Below are 25,945 nucleotides of genomic sequence, written 5' to 3' on the forward strand. Positions count from 1 at the left end.
CCCTATTTAGCAATTCTCCTCTCTATTTCGGTCTTAAAAATATTTCAAAGACAACAGTTTCAATGCCTTTTGAGTAAGTGGCACCCATCCCTCAGAGAGGGAAGAAGTTAACTAATCTGCCTAAGTAGATTACCCTTCATGTTTAAATGGGGAGTCCTGCTTCCAGATTCTCCCACAAGAGGAAAGATCCTCTTCATATCCATTACACCACTATCAGGTCTCACTTTTCAACTGACAGTCTAGTATATCTGTGGGGATATGTTTCCTCCATTGTATATAGTTATTGTTGACTACTGTATATATGGAGCTGGCCCACCCACCGATGACTCGTACCCTACGATTCCTCTCCCGTGGTCCTGGGCCATAAAGGTCGAGCCACCTCATTTCTTCCCTCCATTCCTATACCTGGATCCGGGCCAGCAAGGTTCTTCTGTATATTAAAGCTTATTGTTCCTTCAGCCTCGTCTTGGTGGTTACTGGTCATGCCTAACAATATCTAAACTCATCTCATGGACTACAAGCTCCTGTGAGTAATTTGCCCAGTAAACCCTTCTCCAAAAAACTGCAGAAAATGTGTTAAAAATACTGAAAATCTGAAATAAAATCAGAGGTTGGTGGAAACACTCATGAAGGGTCTTCACCCCTACATATTGACTTGCTTTTTTCATTCCACAGCATTTCCTTTCTTTTACTTCTCCGAATATCTGACCTTCAATAAGACCAAAGCACGCCAGGTTTCATTTCATCAATGTCTGATTTAACTGAAGCACACCTGCCTGAGCTGTGTGTTCTACTAACTTCCCTAATTACTGCAATATGCTGTATACGAAGATTGTGTACAAGCAATCTCTCTCCATTCAGGAAATAGAGCTGCATTTTTATCTTGCATGCGGCTGACACACTATCCTTATTCAAATTGTTGCTTTCAATGCCACAAACCTCTTTAGAAGACCTTCTTCCCCACACACTGTCATTGTCTTCCCTGTTTGTCCTGAAGGAATGATGTAAAGTTTCACAGATATCGGTGCAATCTCAGCTATGTCAACTGGGATGTAAGACAGTGGGCTTTTGAATAATTTAGCTTCACTGGAAAGGGAATTTGCAACACTGTTTCCCCTAACAAATGCCTGGTTAGGATTAGTAGACAACAGGTAAAATCAGGCAAGACAAGGGAAGGAGCTGAAGTTGAAAGCTTCCTGGTTTACACATCTCTATTAGATAGCAGGTGGGGGAAAGAAAGCAGCTGGATGAACGCAACAGTTCAAGCAGCATTAATGGAGGCAAAAAATAGTCGACACTTCAGCACGAGACTCCTGATGCAAGACTGTGGATAGAAGATTTGTTAATAGATACCTGAAAGATAGCATTATGAAGTTCGATGCATTTTATATTCTCAAAGTTGCACACAAGATGTTTTAGTTTTCATTTATTACTGTACCACCTTTTTGGTTTCCAATGCTTCCTTCTGCTCCAACTCCGTACGCAATGACTTCCTTTCTTGTTCTAATTCCCGTACTCGCTTCTGCAGTTTCAGGAACAGAGTCATGTCCATGGCAGCATTCTCCAAGCCAGCTTCCTGTGAAGAAAGCAGGCCATGAAACACACGGGACACAGCAACTTCCAAGGAAGAACCCCAACCTGCCTGTAACAATTTGCAAATACATGAACTGATTTACAAGAAAATACTTAATAACTATGCACTGAAGCAACATCATTGGATAGGAATGTAATAATGTTGGTTCAATGCAAAGCTACTAAACAGTTCTGTCGACAGAATCACAAGAGGTTCTCTGATGCTGTGCAACTTAAGTTATCAAGAGTGATCAGCTGGGTTGAGTGCATTTATGAATTTCTTAGAAGAGGGAAATTACATCAGAAGAGAGAATTCTCAAGATGAATATTAGAATAAGTGAGAACAGAGGGTAACACAATGGTTATTAAGCTGCAGGGACAAAGGAAGGACCATTCAAGGCTTGTGGATTTAAATTCAGAATTTTCAAAAAGGATCTGGATAAAGTCCACTTTAGAATTTTGCACGATCATGAGAAAAGAATTGAATATGTTGGACTAATTGTATGACATAGACATATTAGGCCTTGTGATTTTATTATTTAAACAATAGCTGCAAGATATTGTTGCTGTTTGAGGTTTTTCACTGTTTTCAAGTTCAAGTTTATTATCATCTGACTGTACATCCACTATACAACCAGGCAAAATGGTGTTTCTCTGGACCAGGGTGCACACACAAATCACAGCACATAATAACCACATTTTAACATACAGATGTAATTTAAAATAAATATATATAAATATTTGGAATTACAGTACAAATCCGATTATCCAAATTCGGATTCTCCGAATTGAAAAAAAATTGGATAAATGAGGACATCCAAAATTAATCAGAATTCCTCATTTATCCAAAAATTTTCAGAGCTGAACTGACCTTACAGGCTGATAAAAAATTCACCCAACATGAAATTAGAATGACGAGTGTCCTCATTTCAGGTAACTCCCTCCCCTCTCTCCTTCCATTTCTTCTTTACCTTTCCCTATTGACTTTTCTCTCCAACTCTCCCTCTCAAACTGCATGCCATTGTCTCTCAGCTGCAAGTAGACAGAAGGAACCCTTGTCCTGGCATCATCAAGGAGAGGGGCCTTCCGAGCAGGTGTGGGACCTCGGCCTTCAGGCAGCAGCGGGACCTCGGGCTCAGTGAGGTTCCCTCCCCTCCTATCTCCTTCCATCCCTCCCTCCTCGGCACACTGGATGCAAACTCAGAATCCACCCCTCGGCCTATTTCCCGGTGTGCTTGTGCAGTAGGCCTAGGGGGAGAATGACTCACTAGTGTGTGTTCCACCGGCCCGGGAAGACTCACTGGGGATCAGCAGCAATGGTGGGTTCATATCACAGATTAGCAGTGGGGTCATCTCGGTGATCGGCTGTTGGGTTTGTCTCAGTGAAGTTGCGGCCAGCATTTTTTTGGCGAGAATTAAACATTATTTTAAAGCTTAAACAGTCTTCCCTTGTTGTTTGTTTGTTGTTTAAACATTGATACAAGTGTTGCTACTGGGCTGTTTTTAAAAAATGACCATTCTCTGAAAAAACATTTCTCTGACTTAGGTCCAGTCCTGACCATTTTGAATAATCGGAGTTGGACTGTATTTACTTGGTTTCAGGATATTATTCAGTCAATCTTACAACCTCCGAGAATAAGAAATTTCCCAGCCTGGCAGTCCTGATTTCTATGTTCCTGAACCTCCTCCTTGCTCATTTGGAAATAAATACAATGTGATGTTATGGAGATACAGAATCGGAAATCATCCAGGTTGTCACTTACCTCCACCAACTGTATTGCATCCTCTGTATCCCCAATGTCAGAAGTTGAGATAGAAGGGTAGTTAGAATCCGATTCAAGACTGCTTTGATTGGAGGGATTCCTTCGATGCCCTGGAGTCTGCTAAAACAATTTAAAAATAATTGAGGATTAGACGGAACAATATTATCAAAGTAATAATGTGTAGCAGCTACTGAAAGAACACACAACCTGACGGGTTGAGGTCAGTGAGCAGAACTGATTTATTGCAGGCTGCTGGGCTGGACTTATACTCCCATGGTGGACCTGGCTGAGAACCGTGCTGGGGGGCGCTGACGTCACCCGGGCATCATGTGGTCCTCCAGCGCGGGCTTCTAAGCCCTGTCCTGAGAAGAAGGGGATGCCATTTTGGCTGGTGCGCCAATGTCCTTTTTAGCTGGGCGGCCTCACTTCTTGGGCTGGGCCACATTTACTGGTTCGGTGGGGTTGAGGTGCGCTGGCTTCAGCCTGTCCACAGTAAACAGTTCTCGCCTGCTGCCGATGTCCAGCGTGAACGTAGACATTGAGACACTAAACACTGGACAACCTTGTACGGCCCTTCGTAAGGTCTCTGCAGAGGTGCCGCGGGCGGGCCCCGCCGAATAAAAACGTACTCTGCGGAAAGCAGCTCGCTAGGGACGTGAGATGGCCATGTGCCGTGTCTGGGTGGTGGTGGGGGTGCGAAGGAGCCCAAGCGGGCCCGGAGGTGGGGAAGCGACGATCGCTGGGGGTTGTGAGGTGCATTGATGAATTCATCAGGAAGTGCCAGCGGTGCGCCGTAGAGCAGGTTAGCTGATGATGCCTGTAGATCCTCCTTGGGCATAGAGCCAATGCCCAGGAGCACCTAAGGCAGTTCGTTCACACAGTTGGGACTGGTGAGGCGGGCCATAAGTGGCGACTTAAGGTGGCGGTGCAGAAGCTCGACCAGCCCATTGGCCTGCAGGTGCGGTGTAGCTCGATCCCCAACCTATTGGCGAGCTGTGCCCAGAGCGCAAAGGTGAACTGGGTGCTCCGATCGTTGGTGAGGTGATTCGGAACGCCAAACTGGGCGACCCAACCATGCAACAGCGCTTGGGAGCAAGAGTCCGTGGAGGCATCCAGCATCGGGATCGCCTCGGGCCAACAAGTGGTGCGGTCCACCACCGTAAACAGGTAATGGTTGCCCCTGGAAACAGGTAAGGGCCTGACTATGTCCACGTGAATGTGGCTGAACCGTTCCCGGATGTGCTCGAACTCTTGCACGGGCGCCCTGGAGTGCCTGTGTACCTTGGACATTCGGCAATGGGTGCATGTTCTGGCCCAGCTCGCGATCTGCTTCCGCAGCCCGTGCCAGACGAACCGCTCTGCCAGCATCCGGACCGTGGACCTGATGGACAGGTGCAAAAGGTCGTGGATGTGATGGAAGACTTGCCTGTGCCATTGCTGGGGAACCCATGGAGACATTGCACAGGACTGTGCTTCCGCCATTCGGAGTTGGGAGGTCTCGGAACCGCAGACCTGTGATGGCAATCCTGAAGGCTCACGTCTCCTCATCGGACTTCTGGTCCCAGGCAAGCTGGTCGAAGTCGAGGCCAGGCGTCAGCGCGCAGATGGCCGGTCGCGAGAGTGCATCGGTGACCACGTTGTCCTTTCCCACCTTGTGCCAAATGTCAGTGGTAAACTCCGACACGAAGGAGGGGTGACACTGCTGGCGTGCTGACCAGAGGTCCTTCGCCATCGCGAGTGCCTGGGTGAGGGGTTTGTGGTCAGTGAAGATGGTAAAAGTCCTCCCCTCCAAGAAATAGCGGAAATGCTGCATCGCCAGGTACATGCCCAGTAACTCAGGGTCAAAAGAGCTATACTTGTGCTTTGTTGGGCGGAGAAGCCAGCTGAAGAATGCCAGCGGCTTTCATTGTCCGTTCACCTGCTGCTCCAGGACGGTGCTAACGGCTGTGGCAGAAGCATCGAAGGAGAGTGCCATATACAGGTCGGTGTGTGGGTGGGTGAGCATGGTAGCCTTCGTGAGGGCATCCTTGGTGGTCTCAAATACACTGCAGGCCTCTGGGGTCCAGGTGAGAGTTTTGTGCTTGGCTGCGATGAGGGCGAATAGCGGCTGCATGATGTGAGCAGCTCCTGGAATGAATCAATTGTAGAAGTTGACCATACCCGCGAACTCCTGCAGCCCCTTGAGATTGTCCATATGTGGGAACTCCTTGATTGCGGTGACCTTCGTATTGGTGGGCATGGCTCCCTCGGCCGTGATGGTATGGCCCAGGAACTACATGGACACTTTCCCAAACTGGCACTTGATGGTGAGGCCAAAGTTGGCCATCTGGGAAAAGAAGGTGCATAGGTGGGCCTTGTGTTGCACCCGATCCCTGCTGGCAATGAGGATGTCATCTAAGTAAATGAAGATGAAATCCAGGTCCCTGCCCACTGAGTCCGTGAGGCGCTGGAAGGTCTGAGCGGTGTTCTTGTGTCCGAACGGCATGCAAAGGAATTAGAACAAGCTGAAGGGGGTGATGATGGCTGTCTTAGGTATGTCCTCAGGGTGCACTGGGATTTGGTGATATCCACGGACCAGGTCAACCTTGGAGAAAACCTTCGCACCAGGCAGGTTGGTCGTAAAGTCCTGGATGTGAGGGATGGGTAACAGCCAGGAACTGTCGCCTCGTTGAACCGTCGATAGTCTCCGCAGGATCGCCAGCCGCCGGAAGTTTTTGGGACCAGGTGGAGCAGTGAGGCCCACGGGCTGTCAGACCACCAAATGATCCCCAGCTCCAACAGATGCAAAAACTCATCCTTCGCCACCTGGAGCTGGTCAGGCAGGAGCCGGCGTGCCTTGGCGTGAACCGGTGGTGTGGCGGGCAGTGGAAAACTGTGGCTTGAGGAGGGCCAGAAACTCATCCAGGATTCGCTGGAATTCGTCTCTGGGCATGCAGATCGTAGCCATCTGCGGCTGCTCTGTGTGGGAGGCGTCGAGGCGAATAGTCTGGAAAGTACGAGCGACCACCAGGCACCTACCCTGAATGTCCACCAGAAGCCCGTGGGCGAGGAGGAAGTCAGCACCCAGGATGGCGGTTGGAAGGGACGAGATGGCGAACCTCCACGAGAACTTTTGTCAGCCGATCTGCAAGTGGACTGTCTTGTCTCCGTACGTCCGGATCTCTGTTGCGTTGGCCGCACGGAAGGGAAGTCCTCGGTCGGTTCCTGAACTCAATGGCCGTGGCTGGGATGACGCTGATCTGGGCCCCAGTGTCGACGAGGAACTGCCAGCCACTGACTGAGTCCCGCAGGTAGAGGAGGCTGTGTCCTTATCCAGCTGCCGCAGCCATTAACAGCGGCCAGCCTGCTCGTTTCCCTGGAACGAACAGGGCTGATGACACTTCCGAGCCTTGGCTCCCCAGTGCTGGTGGTAGAAGCAGAGGCCTGAAGCAGATGTCGTGCCCCTGGATTTGCTCTTGGTGGCCCCTGCAGGGGCCAGATGCACTACCGCAGTGCTAGGGGCGGGCTTGGCGTGGTCATCCCCATGCCTCGTGACCTGCTGGACCACTGAGCCCTCTGGGAATCACTCGAGCCATAGCTCTTGGGCCTTCTGAGCGGCCTTCCTCAGGTCAGTAAAGCTCTCTTGGGCCAGTAACAGCCAGATGCCCTCGGGCAGATGGTTGAGGAAAATGCACTTGAAGAGTGGGCAGTTGGTGTGATTACCCATGAGCTCGAGCATCTCGTCCATCAGCTTCATCGGGGACCTGTTCCCCAGGGTGTCGAGGTGGAGCATCCGAGCGGCACGCTGGCGCCTGGATAGTCTGAGGGATCCCGTGAGCACTTACTTGATGGTCTCATATTTGTCTTCGGCGGGTGGGTGCTGAACGAGGTGCAGCACGTGTTTGGCGGTGGCCTGTTCCAGGGCGGCAACCACATGGTAGAATTTGGTCGTATCGGATTAAATCTGGCAGAGGTGAAACTGAGCCTCCGCGTGGCCGAACCAGGTTTCTGGATCCTGAACCCAGAATTCAGGCAGCTTGACGGCTATAGCACTGATCCCAGGTTCGCTCATGATGGGTTCAAAGATGTTTGAACCAGTTGGGGTCACCAATTTTAGCGGCTGAAAGAGCACACAACTAGACAGGTTGTGTGCAGAACTGATTTATTGCAGGCTGCTGGGCTGGACTTATACTCCCAGCCCAGACCTAGCTGAGAACCGTGCTGGGGGGCGTTGACGTCACCCGGGTGTTATGTGGACCCCAGCGCGGGCTTCTGAGTCCTGTGCTGAGAAGAAGGGGAAACCCCCGACAGCGCCATTTTGGCCGGCTGCCCCGCCACATGGATTACAAGCGGGGTCGGTTCGCCTGCCTAGTGGTGTGCCACCACATATGTAACATTTAGATTTAGAGCATTTTATGGTACTGCCATGACATCTTAGGCTGATGTTTTCAATGAGTGCACTCAAAAACTAAATAAAAGCAGATGAATATACTCGAAGTTAAAATTGAAATATGTAATTAAAGGATCCTGCATTTAGTCCATCATTTTCATGGCTAATTCTCATATATACTTGTATAATAGATGATCCCATGTAATAATCCACACCCTGTCCCTTTTTGACCCAAAAATTGCACGTTTTCCATTACCCGTGTAAAAGTTGATCTCCCCCCCCTTTTCTGGCAGATCCAAGCTCCTAATGCCGCAACTGCGAACCCTCACCTTGGCTGCCCACCCATCTGAGCTCCTGACGCCCCAAATGCCCACTTATCCAAGTTTCTGATAACCTGACCGCAGACCCTCAACCCAGGCAACCACCCATCAAAGCCCCAGATGCTCCGAACGTGGGTACCACCCATCTGAATTCCTGATGCCTTGAATGACACAGATACTTACAGCAGTCAAAAGTATAACCCATGTAAAAGTTAACCCCTCCCCAAATTTGACTCCAAAAATTTGGTCCAGAAAATGTGACTATTACATGAGAACAATTACACCAGAACAATTCATTTATTTGTATGCAGTCACTGAATGTGTGCATCTTGCCAATACAAAAAGCTACCTTCTTTAGAGTCACTGGACACTGCAATGAAAAAAGGAAAATAAAACTCCCTGAGCGTCACCAAGTCATGTGTTCCAGTAGCAAAGGGACATCATGTGACTTGGAGAGGAACCTAAAAACAGCAGTGTTTCCTACTGTCCTTATCCTTCTTGGAGGCAGAAGTCACTGATTTCGGAGGCACTGCCTAAGTGTTTTAAACAAAGTGTTTTTTTTAAAAATCAAAGTAGAAGGATAAATGTGGCACTTCCTCTTCCGACATAACTAACCTTGGGTTAGTATAATTCAAGCGAAAAATATACTTGCCTGAGCTGCTCTATTTTCTAAATAATATGTATGTAAACGTTTAGAGAAACACCTTAATTAATGCCATCTCCTCCTGCAGATTGTCGTATCGCTGCTCCAGACGGGAATATTCTTTTAGGAGGTTTTGATAACGAGATCGTTCTTCATCCATCTCCTTCTTTGACTGCTCATTTTCCTTTGCAATCTTCTCTGAGAGTTTTTCTGTAGATATAGTGCAATCCTATTATAGGCAATGGACTGAGGTAGAACAAAATGTGTCTGATCAGATTCACCTGCACCTTAGTTTACTGTGATCCACATTGAAAATAAAAACTCCAATTAATGCTCTTTGGGAAGAGAAGGTAACCCTTGTAGCCCCTGCCATTTTGTCATAGCTTTCCTCTTGCATATTGCTCACAGAACATGAAGCTTCTGAGCATAAAACAAGCCACAATTTAGCAGGACAAGGATCTCCTGAAAGGTTAAATCAAAATAATTTTCGTACTCATCGAGGTAAGTACTAAGAAATGGAAAGGCAGTTTGAAAAACAAAATTCAGCATGCTCGTATGTTTTAATCAGGCAAAGCTATCCTGTTTTTTTAATGGATTTGTCTCTACAGTTTTAATAATCCTAGGCCATTTCTATTTCTCACATGCACAAGACCTCTTGCCGAGGTCAAGGCAAAAAGAGAAGAATTTGGTGCTAACACCATACTTCATCTCACCTTCCACATCCTTGGACTCGCTCTTGATGCGCTGGTTCAATTCATCCTTTTCATGTTTCAGCATTGTGTTCTCCTTCTCCAGATCCACCACACGCTGTAAGAGAAAAACAAAGGTAATGTGCTATTTATAAGCCCAAATTTTTAGTTGCCAGCATTTTCCAAGACCACGGAGGGCATTGCTTCACGCTGTGGGACGCCCTTTCAGCATCTGCCATTCTCCTGCAATTTATGCATTAATGCCCATAACACTGGACAACAAAGATTTTTGCTTCCTGAAGACTTTTGGGTGCAATTTATGGATTTCGGGCTGCTGATCACGAAAATCACCTTAAAATTTTCCTATCGCAAACCGTTATAGCTAGATATACTGTATTTGATGACATGCAAGATCTACGGGCATATAACATTTAGCAGAAGATTTTAGGAAAAATTTGTTTTAATGTATTTATGGGTTAGTTAACGAATGGGTTCCTCCTGCATGGTCCCTTGCAGATATCATGTGTGCCTGTACCTTCACTCACCTCGATGGAAACCCTCCAGCCTTGCACGGCCGAGACGCCAAAGCCTCCTCTCACAAGAGCAACAGCATCAACTCGTCCTCTTGCCCACTGCATCTGAGGCTCAGACTACTTCCCCTCATTGTGCAAATGATTGACGGGCACACGAGGGTAGGAGGGAGAGAAGCCATTCACCAGGGCAATGGGCAGGGCCCACTGTCGCGGGGAGGAGACAATCGATCACTTGCTTTGAAGGGAGCACTGGGCCTCGGTGATCAGGCTCCATGCTGAGCCTTTGTTCTATGAGCACAGTCCCCCAAACAAATTGAATGAAGGCACGGGGTCGGGTGGCAGCGAGCAAGCAGCTTGTCGAACTAAGTCAGGTTCCCCCTCCCCCGATCCTCACTCAACTTACTCGAGGGCCATATTCATCGAAAAATGGCACCTTCGTTCCTTGAACGACATAAAAATATCATGGCTGGGTATCGGTGCTCTGCTTGCCAATCTCACTGACCACAGTCAAAAATCTACAAGTGCACCAAACTCCAAACCCCTGTTCTCTTCAACGCCAGCACACAAGACCCCCAGGGTGCATCCAGAGATCCTTCTGCACATCAATATTCCTAAGAGGCTTGCCATTGACTGAAAACTTTTCTCTTACATTTGACCCCCACCTCACATTTGCCCGATTAAACTCCATTTGCCATTTGCACACCCATATCTCAACTTATCGATATCCTGCTATATCTTTGACAACTTCCTCAATGGACACAAGTCCAAAAATTGCCAATGTGATTCCGTGGCCATGTTTCATAGGGTTACACCAAGACACAAATTAATTGAATCCCTCAAAGCCTCAAATATTCACAGAAATATTTTTGCACAAAGATTTAGCATTATAATTAACCCAGTGAACTAAAGGATCCCATTTAAGAACCTAAAGGATCATGCTCTGCTTACACAAACAGAATTAAACTGATCACCCAATGAGATAATCAGCATCATGGTACATAAATCACACATATAAATATATATATTTTAAATTTTAACGACACAGTACAGTAGAAGGCCTTTCCAACCGATGAAACCTCTGCTGCCTGATTAACCAACCAACCCCATATGCTTTTGGAGCACCTGGAAAAAACCTAAGCAGGTCATGGGGAGAACGAATAAAAACTTGTTACAGACAGCGCTGGATTTGAACCCAACTAAAATGGTTTTGTTCTCAGAAATCTTGTTTTGTTTCATTGCATACTATAGATTGAAATGCTTTCCTGGATTTTGCACCTTTCAGCCTCAACCAGTAGAAGTCCAAAAATCAAGATGCCAGAAATTCACTCCATCTGAGAATCCAGATCCTTTGAAAACTCTCCGTTTTTTTTTTAATTTAATGGGTTTTTGTGTGCATGTGAAGGATAAATATTTATTTGTTTTTTAGTACCTTGTACTTTATATAAAAAATGTTTCATTAATAAACTAGCAAAACTTATTCCTCCTTAATTTGAATTTTAAAAGATAAGCCCAAGAGTATGGAAAATCCAAAAATACAGACTGACCCAAACAGTCTAGATTTTAGGACTTGAACTGTAGTGGCAAGATACTGGAGTGATACTTGAGGAGTATAAAAAAATGCAAGAAAGACCTCAAAAAGAAATCAGGAAGGGTAAAAGAAGACACGAGGTTGCTTTGGCAGACAATGTGGTGGAAAATCCAAAGGGTTTCTATAAGTATATTAAGAGTAAAAGGATAGCAAGAGACAAAATTGGTCCTCTTGAAGATCAGAGTGGTTGGTTTGTGTGGTGGCAAAATGAGATCTTAATTTGGTTTTATGCATCTGTATTTACGCAGGAAACTGGCACAGAGTCAAGGGAAGTAAGGAAAACAAGCAGTGGAGTCATGGTACCTACACAGATTAAATCAGACCATGTGCTTGGGCCTTGAAGGAGGCTCGTGTAGATTTAAAGTGACTCTGGCAGAAATATTTAAAATGTCCTTAGCCAAGGGTGTTGTTCCAGAGGATTGGTGGGTAGCTCATGGTGTTCTGTTGTTTACAAAAGACTCTAAAAGTAACCCTGGAAATTATAGGCCGATGAGCCTGATATCAGTAGAAGGTAAATTATGGAAGATGTTCTAAGAGATCAGATAAACAAGTATTTGGATAGCCAGGGACTCATTAGGGATAGACAACATGGCTTTGTGCATGTTTAACCAATCTTATGGAGTTTTTTGAGGCAATAACTAGAAAAGTTGACAAAGGAAAGGCTGTGGATGTTGTCTACGTGGATTTTAATAAGGCCTTTGACAAGGTCCCAAATGGGAGATTAGTCAGGAAGATTCAGAAGCTGGGTATTCATGGTGAAGTAGTGAGCTGGATTCGATAATGGCTGGATGGGAGAAGCCAGAGAATAGTAGTGGATGATTGCTTCTCTGACTGAAGGCCTATGATTAGTGGTGTGCCTCAGGGATTGGTGCTGGGACCATTGTTTTTTGTCATCTATATCAATGGTCTAGATGATAAAGTGGTAAATTGGATAAGCAAGTTTGCAGATGACACAAATACAGGAGGAAGGCTTTCAAAGCTTGCAAAGGGATCTTAATCAAGTAGAAAAATGACAGATGGAATTTAATGTAGATAAGTGTGAGGTGTTGCATTTTGGAAGGACAAACCAAGTAAGGACATACAGTAGGGCACTGAGAAGTCTGGTGGTACAGAGGGATCTGGGAACACAGATACATAGTTCTCTGAAAGTGGCGTCACAGGTAGTTAGGGTTGTAAAGAGAGCTTTTGGCATATTGCCCTTCATAAATCAAAGTATTGAGTACAGGAGTTTGCATGTTATGGTACAGTTGCATAAGATATTCCTGAGGCCAAATTTAGAGCATTGTGTGCAGTTTTGGTCACCTAACTACAGGAAAGATATCAAGGATTGAAGGAATGCAGATAAGATTTACTAGGATGTTGCCTGGTCTTCAGGAACTGAGTTACAGGAATAGTTGAACAGGTTAGGATTTTATTCTCTGCAGTATAAAAGAACAAGGGGACATGTGATAGAGGTATTTAAAATTATGAGGGGGATAGACAGAGGAAATCTAGAGAGGCTTTTTCCACTGAGGGTAGATGAGATAAAAACCAAAGGAAATGCGTTAAGGGTGAAAGGGATAATGTTTAGGGGGAACATAAGAGGGAACTTCTTCACACAACGAGTCGTGGGGGTGTGGAATGAGCTGCCAGCAAAGGTGGTGAATGCGGGCTCAATTTTAACACTTAACAAGAATTTGGACAGCTATATGGATGGGAGAGGCATGGAGGGCTATGGATTGGATGCAAGTCATTGGGACTAGGCAGAAAAATAGTTTGGTACAGATGAGAAGGGCTTGTTTATGTGCTGTAATATTCTATGGTTCTTAAAAGCATGTTGATTGACAAGCCTCTGGGACCAGATGAGATGTATCCCAGCTTACTACATGAAGCGAGGAAAAAAATTGTTGAGGCATTGGCGATGATCTTTCCCTCCTCCCCAGTTAAGCTGTGGTACCGGAGAATTGGACAATGCCAATTGTAATAGGTAGAATCCTGGACCAGCAAGTCTAACGCTAGAGGTGGGCAAACTATTGGAGAAAATTCTTAGGGACATGAATCACAAGCATTTAAAGAAGCATAATCTTCTTGGGGATAGTCTGGATGGCTGTGTGGAACAGAAAAATGCTAGAGGAACTCAGTCAGTCTCACAGAGTGCAAAGGAAGTAAAGATATATCATCAATGTTTCAGGCCTGACGCCTTCCTCAAGGTACCACATGGAAGGGCTCAAGCATGAAACATCGATAATATATCTTTACCTCCTATGGATGGTGTGAGACTGTTTGAGTTCTTCCAGCATTTCTGTGTTTTGACTACAATCACAGCATCTGCAGACTTTTATGTTTCACTGGATTTGTGGGGGACAGATTGTGCCTCATGAGCCTAATTGAGATTTTTTTGAGGAAGTCACAAAAGAAATTGAAGAAGGTAGAGCGGTGTATATGGATTTTAGTGAAGCATTTGACAAGATCCCCCATTGTAATTGCATTCAGAGTCATAAAGCTTGGTATCCATGGAAACTTAGGTGTGTGGCTTCAGAATTGGCTTTGCAGAAAACAGAGGGTAGCAGTAGAAAGAACATATTCTACTTGGAGGTCAGTGACTTGTAGAGTTCCACAGGGATTTGTACTGGCACCCCTGCTCTTTGTGATTTTTATAAATGACCTGGATGAGCAAGTGGAAAGATGGGTCAGAAAGTTTGCAAATGGCACGAAGGTTGGAGGTGTTGTGGATGGCCGAAGTTTGTTGCAATTTACAACAGGATATTGACAGGATGCAGAGTTGGGCTGAGAAGTGGCAGATGGGAGTTCAATCTGGATAAATATGTTGATGAACTTTGGAAGGTCGAACTTAAGGGTGCAGTACATGGTTAATGACAGGATTTTTTAACAGTGCAGAAGAACAGAAGGACCTTGAGGTTCAAATCCATAGATCTCTCAAGGTTACTGTGCACATTGATAGGGTAGTTAAGGTGGCTTATGGTATTCTGGCATTCTTTTGTCGAGAGATTGAATTAAAGAGGCAGAATGTAATGTTGCATCTCAATAAAACTCTGGTTAGACCACACCTAGAATATTGTGCTTAGTTCTGGTTGCCTCATTACAGGAAGGTTGTAGAAACCTTGGAGAGGGTGCAGTAGAGATTTGCCTGGAGAACGTGTCTTATGAGGCATGGTTAACAGAATTAGGTTTTCTATCTTTGGAGCTATTATGCGCTCCCAGTTCATTTTCAATTGAGTGGGACTCACTTTAAGAGAACAAATCAAGCTGCAGTTTGGGAGTTTGACTCTGAGCAGGTAGGCTGAAGACGGCGTGTTCCTAAAATGGATACATCTGAAGAAAGAGGAAGTGCAAGTGCAGAGACCATTTGACCAACAGATTCAAGACAGTACACAATTTGTTCAGGGGCTATTTTAAAGGAGCAGTATAGGAGTAACAGCTCTTTGAATTATACTGTGCTGAAGTGGCTTCATGTGGCCAAAGGTCACTTTGAAGGGGACTTGTTGAATCCCATTGTGGCCAAAGAAAAGTCACTTCTGAAGGGGCCATTTTAAGGAAGCAGAGCTCTTGGAAGTAGTAATACAGTACTGAAGTGGCTTTGTGTGAGATTATAGTCAATTTATATGATTTCTCCATGTTATAGGGGAATGAGAATGGGCAACTAAAGCGGCATCGTCTGCAAAGAGTAGTTCACGGACAAGTTTCTCTTGTGTCTTGGTGTGAGCTTGCAGGCGCCTCAGATTGAAGAGACTGCCATCCGTGCGGTTGACGTCCTGCTTTGCGGAAACTGCCAAAGTGTTTGGCCTGGAAGTCAGCCTGAAGAAAACTGAGGTCCTCCATCAGCCAGCTCCCCACCATGACTACCAGCCCCCCCACATCTCCATCGGGCACACAAAACTCAAAACGGTCAACCAGTTTACCTATCTCGGCTGCACCATTTCATCAGATGCAAGGATCAACAATGAGATAGACAACAGACTCGCCAAGGCAAATAGCGCCTTTGGAAGACTACACAAAAGAGTCTGGAAAAACAACCAACTGAAAAACCTCACAAAGATAAGCGTATACAGAGCCGTTGTCATACCCACACTCCTGTTCGGCTCCGAATCATGGGTCCTCTACTGGCATCACCTACGGCTCCTAGAACGCTTCCACCAGCGTTGTCTCCGCTCCATCCTCAACATCCATTGGAGCGCTTTCATCCCTAACGTCGAAGTACTCGAGATGGCAGAGGTCGACAGCATCGAGTCCACGCTGCTGAAGATCCAGCTGCGCTGGGTGGGTCACATCTCCAGAATGGAGGACCATCGCCTTCCCAAGATCGTGTTATATGGCGAGCTCTCCACTGGCCACCGTGACAGAGGTGCACCAAAGAAAAGGTACAAGGACTGCCTAAAGAAATCTCTTGGTGCCTGCCACATTGACCACCGCCAGTGGGCTGATATCGCCTCAAACCGTGCATCTTGGCGCCTCACAGTTCGGCGGGCAGCAACCTCCTTTGAAGAAGACCGCAGAGCCCACCTCACTGACAAAAGGCAAAGGAGGAAAAACCCAACACCCAACCCCAACCAACCAATTTTCCCCTGCAGCCGCTGCAACCGTGTCTGCCTGTCCCGCATCGGACTTGTCAGCCACAAACGAGCCTGCAGCTGACGTGGACTTTTACCCCCTCCATAAATCTTCGTCCGCGAAGCCAAGCCAAAGATGAAAAAGAGGGGAATGAGAATACCACTCTGTGACCAAAAAGTGGAAGTCACCTTGATCAGCTGACCCACAGAAAGGGTTCTAGAAGCTTCATGAGCATCATTTGCTTTGTGTCCCCTATGCCAAATAAGAGGGGAGTTTTAGTTGCCACCCGACTGAAAAGGACATTGGTCTGGAAGCGTAAGCCTGGTCTCTCCCACCTACTTTGTGAACTTTTTTGCATCCATTTAAAGTCTGCGTGCCAACACTGAATTTCTGAAACTGAACCTTCAACTGCCTTTCAAGAATAGTGCCTGAGCTGTCATGGCTTGGGGTAGTCATGCATAGATTTGGCTGAATTAGATAAGTTTAGCTAAATTAGATAAGGTGCTAAATTATTGTTAATTAATAATTAAAAATATTATTTTAAATATAACACTGTCTGGGCTAATTTCTATTGCTGCTCTCTGGCATGTAACAGGAGCAAAGAAAGATGAGAGCTGACTAACAGAGGACTACAAGATTATGAGAGGCATAGATAGGGTAGACAGCCAGCACAGATTTCCTGGGGCAACAGTAGCAAATACCAGAGGACATCTACACTAGGTGAGGGAGGTAAGTTTAGGGGCAAGCTCAGGGAATATTTTTTTGGTGGGGGGGGGGGGGGGGTTCCTGAAATACAATGTCAGGAGTGTTTGTGGAGCCTGGTACAATAGGGACATTTAAAAGACTCTTAGACAGGTACATGAATGCAAGAAAAATAGAGGGTTATTGGTGTGAGGCACAACATCATGAATTGAAGGGTCTGTATTGTACTGTAATGTTCTCTGAACCAAGTTGGCCCTAACCCTAACAGGAAGGATGTTGGAGGTATTCATTGCAACACCAAGAATTATATTTTACAGTTTATGAAGAACAGTTGATGTTTTCCTCCTCAAAGTTCTCCTCAAGACTTACACAGACTTTTTGCTCGACTTGGAAAGTAAAATTAGATACTTTTTCAATATACAGTGGATATATTTTGAAAAAAATTATTGATAATTACCAATTAATGTTTTTCAGTTTTAACATTTACAACCTTTTTTTATAAAAGTTACCTGCTGAAGTTCTACTTTCTCTTTAGTGGAAGTGTCTACCAGGATATCGCGTTCTTTGTAGGATTCCTCAAGTTCCTTACGGAGTTTGTCAATTTCCTCCTGTAAACTGGTCATTCTGTTCTCTTCACCTTGCTGGTCTCGGCACCGCTCCAACTCCTTATGAAGCTTATCAATTTCAGTAGCTTGTGCTGTGGTCACCGCCATCATTTGCTCCGTTATTGCTTTGTACTCCTTGTTCTGTGGAAAGAATCACGAGTTAGCCCAATGAATAAGCAGTCCTCACTGCATTAGATTCACATTCATTATGAAGCATCTTGTGTCATTTGGAAATTTCAAAACATTTTGCAGTCCATGTAGTACTTAAAAAGTATAATTATATTTGTAAGAAAAATGGCAGAAAAAGTGTGCACCGCAATCTCACACCAATGTGGTAAAAGCTCCAAGTGGCCAACCATTTTAATTCCACACCCCATTCATACACTGACATGTCTAACCATGGCCTCATGCACTGCCAAACTGAGGCTACCCCCAAAAATCGAGGAACAATACCCAATATTTCGTCTGGACACTTTCCAACCAAATGGCATTAGCTCAACTTCCAGTTTCCGTTAAACCTCTCCCCAGAGTCTCTCTTTTTCCTTATCCCTCTGTCTCTTTTCTAAAACCTCCCCATCCCTTTCCATTCCATCTTCATCTAGAGGGCTATCCCTCCCCCATCACTGTTTTTTTTCTCTCTTCTACCCTCCCACCTATATCCACATATTAACTCTTAGCCTGTGCTCTTCCCCCTGCCCCTTTCTCCATCCTCTCCTCCCCTTTTTAATTCAGGCACTTGCTTGCCTTTTGTTCATACCATGACCAAGGGCTCAGGCCCAAAACTTTGGTCACCCTTTACTTACTATGGATGCTGTGTGACCTGTTCAGTTTCTTCAGCACTTTTGTGTATTGCATGTTGCAAAAGCTAGGCAATCTGTATACTAAATTATGTTGATTTGAGGAAAAAATACTGCCAGAGACACTTAAATTGTGTGTCAGGACGTTTCCACCCCCTTGAAACAGACATGTTTTGGTATACATCACATCCAAAACTCAGAACCATCAATATTGGAATCAGCCTAATATGGCTCAAGTCTTCTGAGCGGATTTGAACAGAACATTGAAACTCATAGATGAGTGCCACCAACTGAAGCAATGACTACACCTTAGTAGGTTCGTTATAAGTCACCAGCCAAAGAAAAAAGAATGCGATGAATGCAGCCTGACTGAAAATATTTCAATATATATCAACAAAAACATTCCATTTACTTTTCAATCTTGAACTCTGTTTTATTTAACCTTTACTGAAGGTCGGCTTTCCAAGTAATATTCTGCTCAAGAATGCTGTTCCATGGGATTATGCATCTACAGGATATTGGTTCAAAGGAAAGCCCTACAGCCTCTAACTGTTCAAGGCTCTTTAGCAACAAATCCCAACTTTGCCCAGAAGATGGCATTTTCACTTTGAATCTTGTAAGGGGAGGTTAATAGGAAACCAACTTTAGTTGAACAACTAAGAAAAAGTGCAGTACCCAATGTTTATTACAAAGTGCTAAGAGCAAGGTGAAGAAGGTAGCTGTTTGAAGGAGGGAATGGTTTCTTCTCAGTGCCTCCTTCAGAAGACTACAGAAAAACCTGCTGAATCTGGGGGTGATGAGCATGAATAGAGGTTCAGAAACAAAATGGTTGAAAGGTTCAGATGAAAGATGAGAACCTTCAAAATAGGGTTCAATGCCAAACACAACATTTTATGAACACTACAGCACAGGAACAGGCACTTCGGCCTACGTGTCTGCGCTGAACATGATGCCCGCTTTTTGCTAAACCTTCATTTCCTGCACATGATACACATCCCTCCGTTTTCTACATATTCATGTGTCTATTTGAAAGCTTCTTAGGCATCACTATGTATTTGCCACTAATCTTGGCAGCCCATTCCAGTCACCTACCACATCATCCTTAAACTCTCGATCATCTGCCGTGGACACCCCCACCCCCAACCAATCCATATCACCCAACCTTAAATATATGTGACATTTTTTACCCTGGGAGAAAGATTCTGACTGTCTACCCAATCTATGAGTGTCACTTATATCTGACCCTCCTATGTTTCTCTGAGAAAACAACCCAACTTTGTGCAATATAGCTCATGCCCTTCTAATCCAGGCAACATCCTGGTACATCTGAACCCTTTCCGAAGCCTATACATCCTTTCTGTAATGGGGTGACCATAACTGCACACAATACTCTGTGTGGCCTAAACAAAGTTGTATATAGACTTTCTTCCTTACCCTTGTGCTCAATGTCCCGCCCAATGAAGGTCTGAAAGAAGACCTGTCTTCATTTCATCCTTGGGTCAAACTTTTAGGGTAGGTGCAGGTGGTAATGTAGGTCCATGAGAATCCAAGAGCCTTCAGCAATATTCCTGCATTTGTCCTGTGTTCCTTGAAAGATTTTGGTAAAATATATCCATCTCAGATTTATAATTGAATTGAATTGCTTATTGTCATGTGTATTGAGATACTGTGGAAAAAACTTGTTTTATGTGCTATCCAGGCAAGTCAACTTCTATGTGTGCCTTCTTACCACCCTAACTGCATGCACGGCTATTTTCAAGGAATTATGGGCATGAAAACCCCCCCACCCCTGATCCCTCTGCACATCAAGAGTCCTGCTGTTAACTGTTTCCTTTACTTATGTCCTCGAAGTGTAACACCTCACATCAAACTCCACCTGTCATTTCTATAACCATATCTATAACCGATCTATCCTCTTTGTGTATTCTTTGAGAGCCGTCTGCACTGTCCACAACTCCACCGATCTTAGTCATCTGCAAACTCACCCACCTACTTGTTCATCCAAATCATCTCTTTAAATCACAAACAACAGAGCATGAAAATACATTCAATTAGTCAAATATAATTGTAATAATAATGTTAAAATAAAATCCAACCCATTACACATCTTGAGTTTTAACTCTTTTGAATCCTAATAGTCAAGGTACAGGAAATTGTTAGGCGACTGCATTGGGATTTTTTAAAAAATGACTAAAATTAATGATTTGCCTGCTTCACAAACAGGCACAGGAATTACAGAAGTTTTAAAAAAGAGAATTAGCCTTACCATCTTGATTGTTTTTTTTAAAATTTTTTTATTTTTCACACTATCAACCATACTGACCAAAATACACACAAACATTTCCCTCTTGAATATACAGAGTCATTTTCTCCCCTTTCCCCCCTTCCCTCCCTCCTTCACCCCCCCCTCCCCACCCACTCAACCTATATGATACATTAAACCCATTAAACAATGTCATCACACAATGAAAATAAACAAGAAATTTGTGTCTTCTACTTTTACATACTGGGTCAGTTCATTTCGTCTTCTTCTCCTTCTGTCATTTTAGGTGGTGGAGGTCCGCAGAAGGACTTCTCTGTTGTGTTCCATGTACGGTTCCCAAATTTGTTTGAATACTGTGATGTTATTTCTTAAATTATATGTTATTTTTTCCAATGGAATACATCTATTCTTTTCTATGTACCATTGCTGTATCTCAGGCATCCTTCTGATTTCCAGGTTGACATAATTTTTTTTTGCTACAGTTCAGGCTATTATAATAAATCTTTTTTGTGCTCCATCCAAATCGAGTCCAAATTCTTTACTTCTTATATTACTTAGAAGAAAGATCTCTGGATTTTTTGGTATGTTGCTTTTTGTGATTTTATTTAATACCTGATTTAGATCTTCCCAAAACTTTTCCACTTTCTTACATGCCCAAATTGCATGTACTGTTGTTCCCGTTTCCTTCTTAAAGCGAAAACATCTGTCTGATACTGCTGGATCCCATTTATTGAACTTTTGGGGCGTGGTGTATAGCCTGAGTAACCAATTATATTGTGTCATGCATAACCTCATGTTTATTGTATTTCTCCTAGTTCCAGAGCATAGCTTTTCCCCTGTTTTATTCTTTATCTTTAGATCTTGTTCCCATTTTTTTTTGGGCTTACAGCTTGTTTCCTCATTCTCTTTCTCTTGCAGTTTGATGTACATGTTTGTTATAAATCTTTTAATTATCATTGTGTCTGTAATCACATATACAAAATTGCTTCCTTCAGGTAACCTCAGTCTGCTTCCCAATTTGTCCTTCAAGTAGCTTTTCAGTTGGTGGTATGCAAACATTGTACCGTGAGTTATATCATATTTCCACTTCATTTGATCAAAAGATAATAATTTATTTCCCGAAAAACAATTTTCTATTCTTTTGACCCCTTTTCTCTCCCATTCTCTACAGGAAAGGTTATCTATTGTGAAAGGGATTAGTTGATTTTGAGTCAATATTAATTTTGGTAGTTGATAATTTGTTTTATTCCTTTCTACGTGAATCTTCTTCCAAACGTTGAGCAGATGTTGCAGTACTGGTGAATTCCTATGTTGCACCAGCTTTTCATCCCACTTATATAGTATATGTTCAGGTACCTTCTCTCCTATTTTATCTAGCTCTAATCTGGTCCAATCTGGTTTTTCCCTTGTTTGATAAAAATCTGATAGGTATCTTAATTGTGCTGCTCTATAATAATTCTTGTTTGGTAGCTGTAAGCCCCCTTGTTTGTACCATTCTGTTAATTTATCTAGCGCTATCCTCGGTTTCCCCCCTTTCTATAAGAATTTCCTTATTACTTTCTTTAGTTCCTTGAAGAATTTCTCTGTTAGGTGAATTGGTAACAATTGGAATAGGTATTGTATCCTTGGGAAGATATTCATTTTAATGCAATTTACCCTTCCTGTCAGTGTTAGTGGTAAGTCTTTCCAATGCTCTAAGTCGTCTTGTAATTTCTTCATTAATGGCTGATAGTTTAGTTTGTATAGATGGCTTAGATTATTATCTAGTTGTATACCTAGATATTGAATTGCTTGTGTTTGCCATCTAAATGGTGATTCTTTCTTAAACTTTGTGAAATCCTCATTATTCAATGGCATCGCTTCACTTTTATTTGCGTTGATCTTGTACCCCGATACTTCTCCATATTCCTTCAATTTCTTATGTAATTTATTGATATTTTTATTGATATTTCTGGTTCTGTTAAGTATACTATGATGTCATCTGCAAATAGACTGATTTTATATTCCTTCTCTTTTATTTTTATCCCTCTTATTTTATTTTCTGTTCTTATCAGTTCTGCCAGTTGTTCTATAGCTAACGCGAACATTGAGGGAGATAGTAAACATCCCTGCCTAGTTGACCTGCTTAATTTAAATTGGTTTGATATATACCCATTTACTGTCACCTTCGCCAATGGTCCCTTATATAATGCTTTAATCCAATTAACATATTTCTCTGGTAGGTTGAACCTCTGTAGTTCTTGGAATAAATAATTCCATTCTACTCTGTCAAAGACTTTCTCTGTGTCTAAGGCAACTGCCACCTTTTGTGTCTTGTTTCCTTGTACTGCCTGGATTAAGTTAATGAACTTACAGATATTGTCCGTTGTTCGTCTTTTCTTAATAAATCCAGTTTGATCTAGTTTTACTATTTTTGGTACACAGTTGGCCAATCTGTTTGCTAATAGTTTAGCTATTATCTTATAATCTGTGTTAAGCAGAGATATTGGTCTATACGATGCTGGTGTTAGTGGATCTTTCCCCATCTTTGGTATTACTGTAATTATTGCTGTTTTGCATGAATCTGGCATGCTTTGTGTTTCTTCAATCTGGTTCATTACTTCCAGGAGAGGAGGAATTAATAAGTCTTTTAATGTTTTATAGAATTCTATTGGGAGTCCGTCCTCTCCCGGCGTTTTATTGTTTGGTAGATTTTAATATATCCTGTATTTCCTAAATTTCAAATGGTTTTATTAATTTATTTTGCTCCTCTTCTTGCAATTTCGGTAGTTTAATTTTAGCTAGAAACTCATCTATTTTGTCTTCTTTCCCGTTGTTCTCAGTTCGATATAATTGCTCAGAGAATTCCTTGAAGTTTTCATTGATCTCCGTTGGGTTATATGTAACTTGTTTGTCCTTTTTTCCTTGATCCCAATACCGTTCTTTTAGTTTGTTCTGTCTTAAGCTGCCAAGCTAGCATTTTGTGCGTTTTTTCTCCTAGCTCATAATATTTCTGTTTTGTCTTCATAATGTTCTTCTACACCTTGTATGTTTGTAGTGTTTCATATTTTTTTTTGTCTGCCAATTTTCTTCTTTTTGTTGTATCTTCCCTTGTTGCTAATTCTTTTTCTGTACTTGCTCTATCCCTTTCCAGCTGTTCTATTTCCCAATTATAGTCCTTCTTCATCTTAGTTACATAAATTATTATCTGCCCTCTGATGAACACTTTCATTGCATCCCATAGTATAAATTTATCTTTCACTGATTCCATATTTATTTCAAAGAACATTTTAATTTGTCGCTCAATGAATTCTCTAAAATCCTGTCTTTTAAGTAGCATGGAGTTTAATCTCCATCTATATGTTCTCGGTGGGATGTCCTCCAGCTCTATTGCTAATAACAGAGGTGAGTGATCCAATAACAATCTAGCTTTATATTTCGTTTTTCTAACTCTCCCTTGGATGTGGGCTGACCACAGGAACAGGTCTATCTTTGAGTATGTTTTGTGTCTACCCGAATAATATGAATATTCCTTCTCCTTTGGGTGTTGTCTCCTCCATATATCCAAAAGTTGCATTTCCTGCATCGATTTAACCATAAATTTGGTTACTTTGTTCTTTCTGCTAGTCTTTTGTCCAGTTTGTCCATCTTTGAGTCCAAATTAAGGTTAAAGTCCCCTCTTATCAGTATATTCCCCTGCGTATCTGCAATCTTCAAAAAGATATCTTGCATAAATTTTTGATCCTCTTCATTCGGTGCATATACATTGAGCAAATTCCAAAATTCTGAATATATCTGACACTTTATCATTACATACCTCCCTGCTGGATCTATTATTTCCTCCTCTATTTTGAGTGGTATATTTTTATTGATTAATATAGCTACTCCTCTGGCTTTTGAATTATATGATGCTGCCGTTACGTGCCCTACCCAATCTCTCCTTAATTTCTTGTGTTCCACTTCCGTTAGATGTGTTTCCTGCACGAACGCTATATCAATTTTTTCTTTCTTCAGTAAATTTAACAGCCTCTTCCTTTTGATTTGGTTATGTATTCCGTTAATATTTATAGTCATATAGTTCAACATGGCCATTTCCTATTTTGTTTACCTCTCATTTCCGCTTACTCATCACCACCTTTCCTCCTTATCCATTTCTGTTTTCTTTTTTTGAACACACTGTAAGACGAGTAGTGGCCGGTAGGAGAATACCAGCCCTCTCCAGAAAAGAAGGAAAAAAGTAAAGAAAAAGCAAAGCCCCAGACACACAAACCACAACAAATTAAAATAAAAGTGTGGAGGAAATGGCACCAAAGAAAGAAAAGCCAAAAACAACGGTTAGAAAAGAAGAAGGAAAGACGTCGGAAGAAAAAGGTGAAAGCCTTACCTGTACGAAAAAGCAGGGACCTGCCGTGGAAAGAGGAGCCCACTCCCTGAGGTCAGTTGAAACCCCACAGGGTCGTGACCCACCGAACGCAGGACTACAAGGATGGCTCACGGAGCCAAACAGAGGTGCGCAACCACGCATGTGCAAGGAATCGCGCATGCGCGATGCGCACGACAAAGACAACACCGACAGGAGGGGGGACCAGCTGAGAAAGACCCGACAGCAGGGCTCCCAGCGGGAAGATATAGAAAATAACGGGAACGGGAGGGAGGAGAATGAAAAAAGGAAATCAGAGACACAGCAGATGACCAGCCCAGAAGAAGAGGACCAACATCAAGACACCATAAAAAAAAATACCCAGCAAACTGAGACAAACAGCCCAACAAGAAAGTCAGAAGAGACACAGATACAAGGAAGAGAGGTAGAGGACACAGGCCTTGGAGCAGACACAGGGGAAGAGGAGGGAGAACATCAAGGTCTGCACAGAGAAATAGAAGATAAAGGGAATGGACTGTACATACATAAAATTTTTTTTCAAGAATACATGGAAGCAGTAAAAGAATGGCAGACACGAGAATTTAATGAAATAAAAAGAAAAATAAAAGGTACAGAAGAAAAAGTGAGTAGATTAGAGGTGGTCATGACAGAAATAGGGAAAAAAGTAGACAAGGTGGAAGAACGAGAAATAGCCGTAGAAATGGAAGTGGACGACTTAAAAAGAAAATTGGAAGAAAGTGATAAAAAAGTTAAAGAAACACAGGAGTTGTTAGCTCAGAAGATGGATATAATGGAAAACTATAATAGGAGAAACAATATAAAGATAGTGGGCCTTAAGGAAGATGAAGAAGGCAAAGATATGAAAGAATTTATAAAAGAATGGATCTCCAGGGTCCTAGGAATGCCAGAAATTCAGGAAGGAATGAAAATAGAAAGGGCACACAGAACATTAGCCCCAAAACCACAGCCACAACAAAAACCAAGATCCATTCTAGTAAAATTTCTGAGATATATGACAAGAGAAAATATATTGGAGAAGGGAATGGAAAAAATGAGAGAAGACAAAAAGCCACTGAAATACAAAGGTCAAAATTTTTTTTTCTATCCAGACACAAATTTTGAGCTCCTGAAGAAGAGGAAGGAGTTTAACGCAGCAAAATCGATCCTATGGAAGAAAGGCAATAAATTTATGT

At 43.2% G+C, this 25,945-nt stretch overlaps 1 protein-coding gene across 3 annotated transcripts in view; it reads right to left on the reverse strand.

Moving 5' to 3' along the window:
• The window catches only part of myo5b (myosin VB), a 264,470-nt gene that overhangs the window by 36,831 nt on the left and 201,694 nt on the right, over positions 1-25,945 (reverse strand). For 2 of the 3 annotated variants that reach the window (XM_069923884.1, XM_069923886.1), the window contains 5 exons: positions 17,237-17,473; positions 9,381-9,474; positions 8,729-8,877; positions 3,336-3,455; positions 1,442-1,576 (listed from right to left, as the gene is read on the reverse strand). In XM_069923884.1, the coding sequence (XP_069779985.1) occupies positions 1,442-1,576; positions 3,336-3,455; positions 8,729-8,877; positions 9,381-9,474; positions 17,237-17,473 (735 nt within the window). The remainder of the gene's footprint in view (positions 1-1,441; positions 1,577-3,335; positions 3,456-8,728; positions 8,878-9,380; positions 9,475-17,236; positions 17,474-25,945) is intronic. The other variant, XM_069923885.1, reaches the window with a different exon arrangement.

Source organism: Narcine bancroftii, chromosome 3, assembly GCF_036971445.1.
Source record: "Narcine bancroftii isolate sNarBan1 chromosome 3, sNarBan1.hap1, whole genome shotgun sequence".
Lineage (NCBI taxonomy): Eukaryota > Metazoa > Chordata > Chondrichthyes > Torpediniformes > Narcinidae > Narcine > Narcine bancroftii.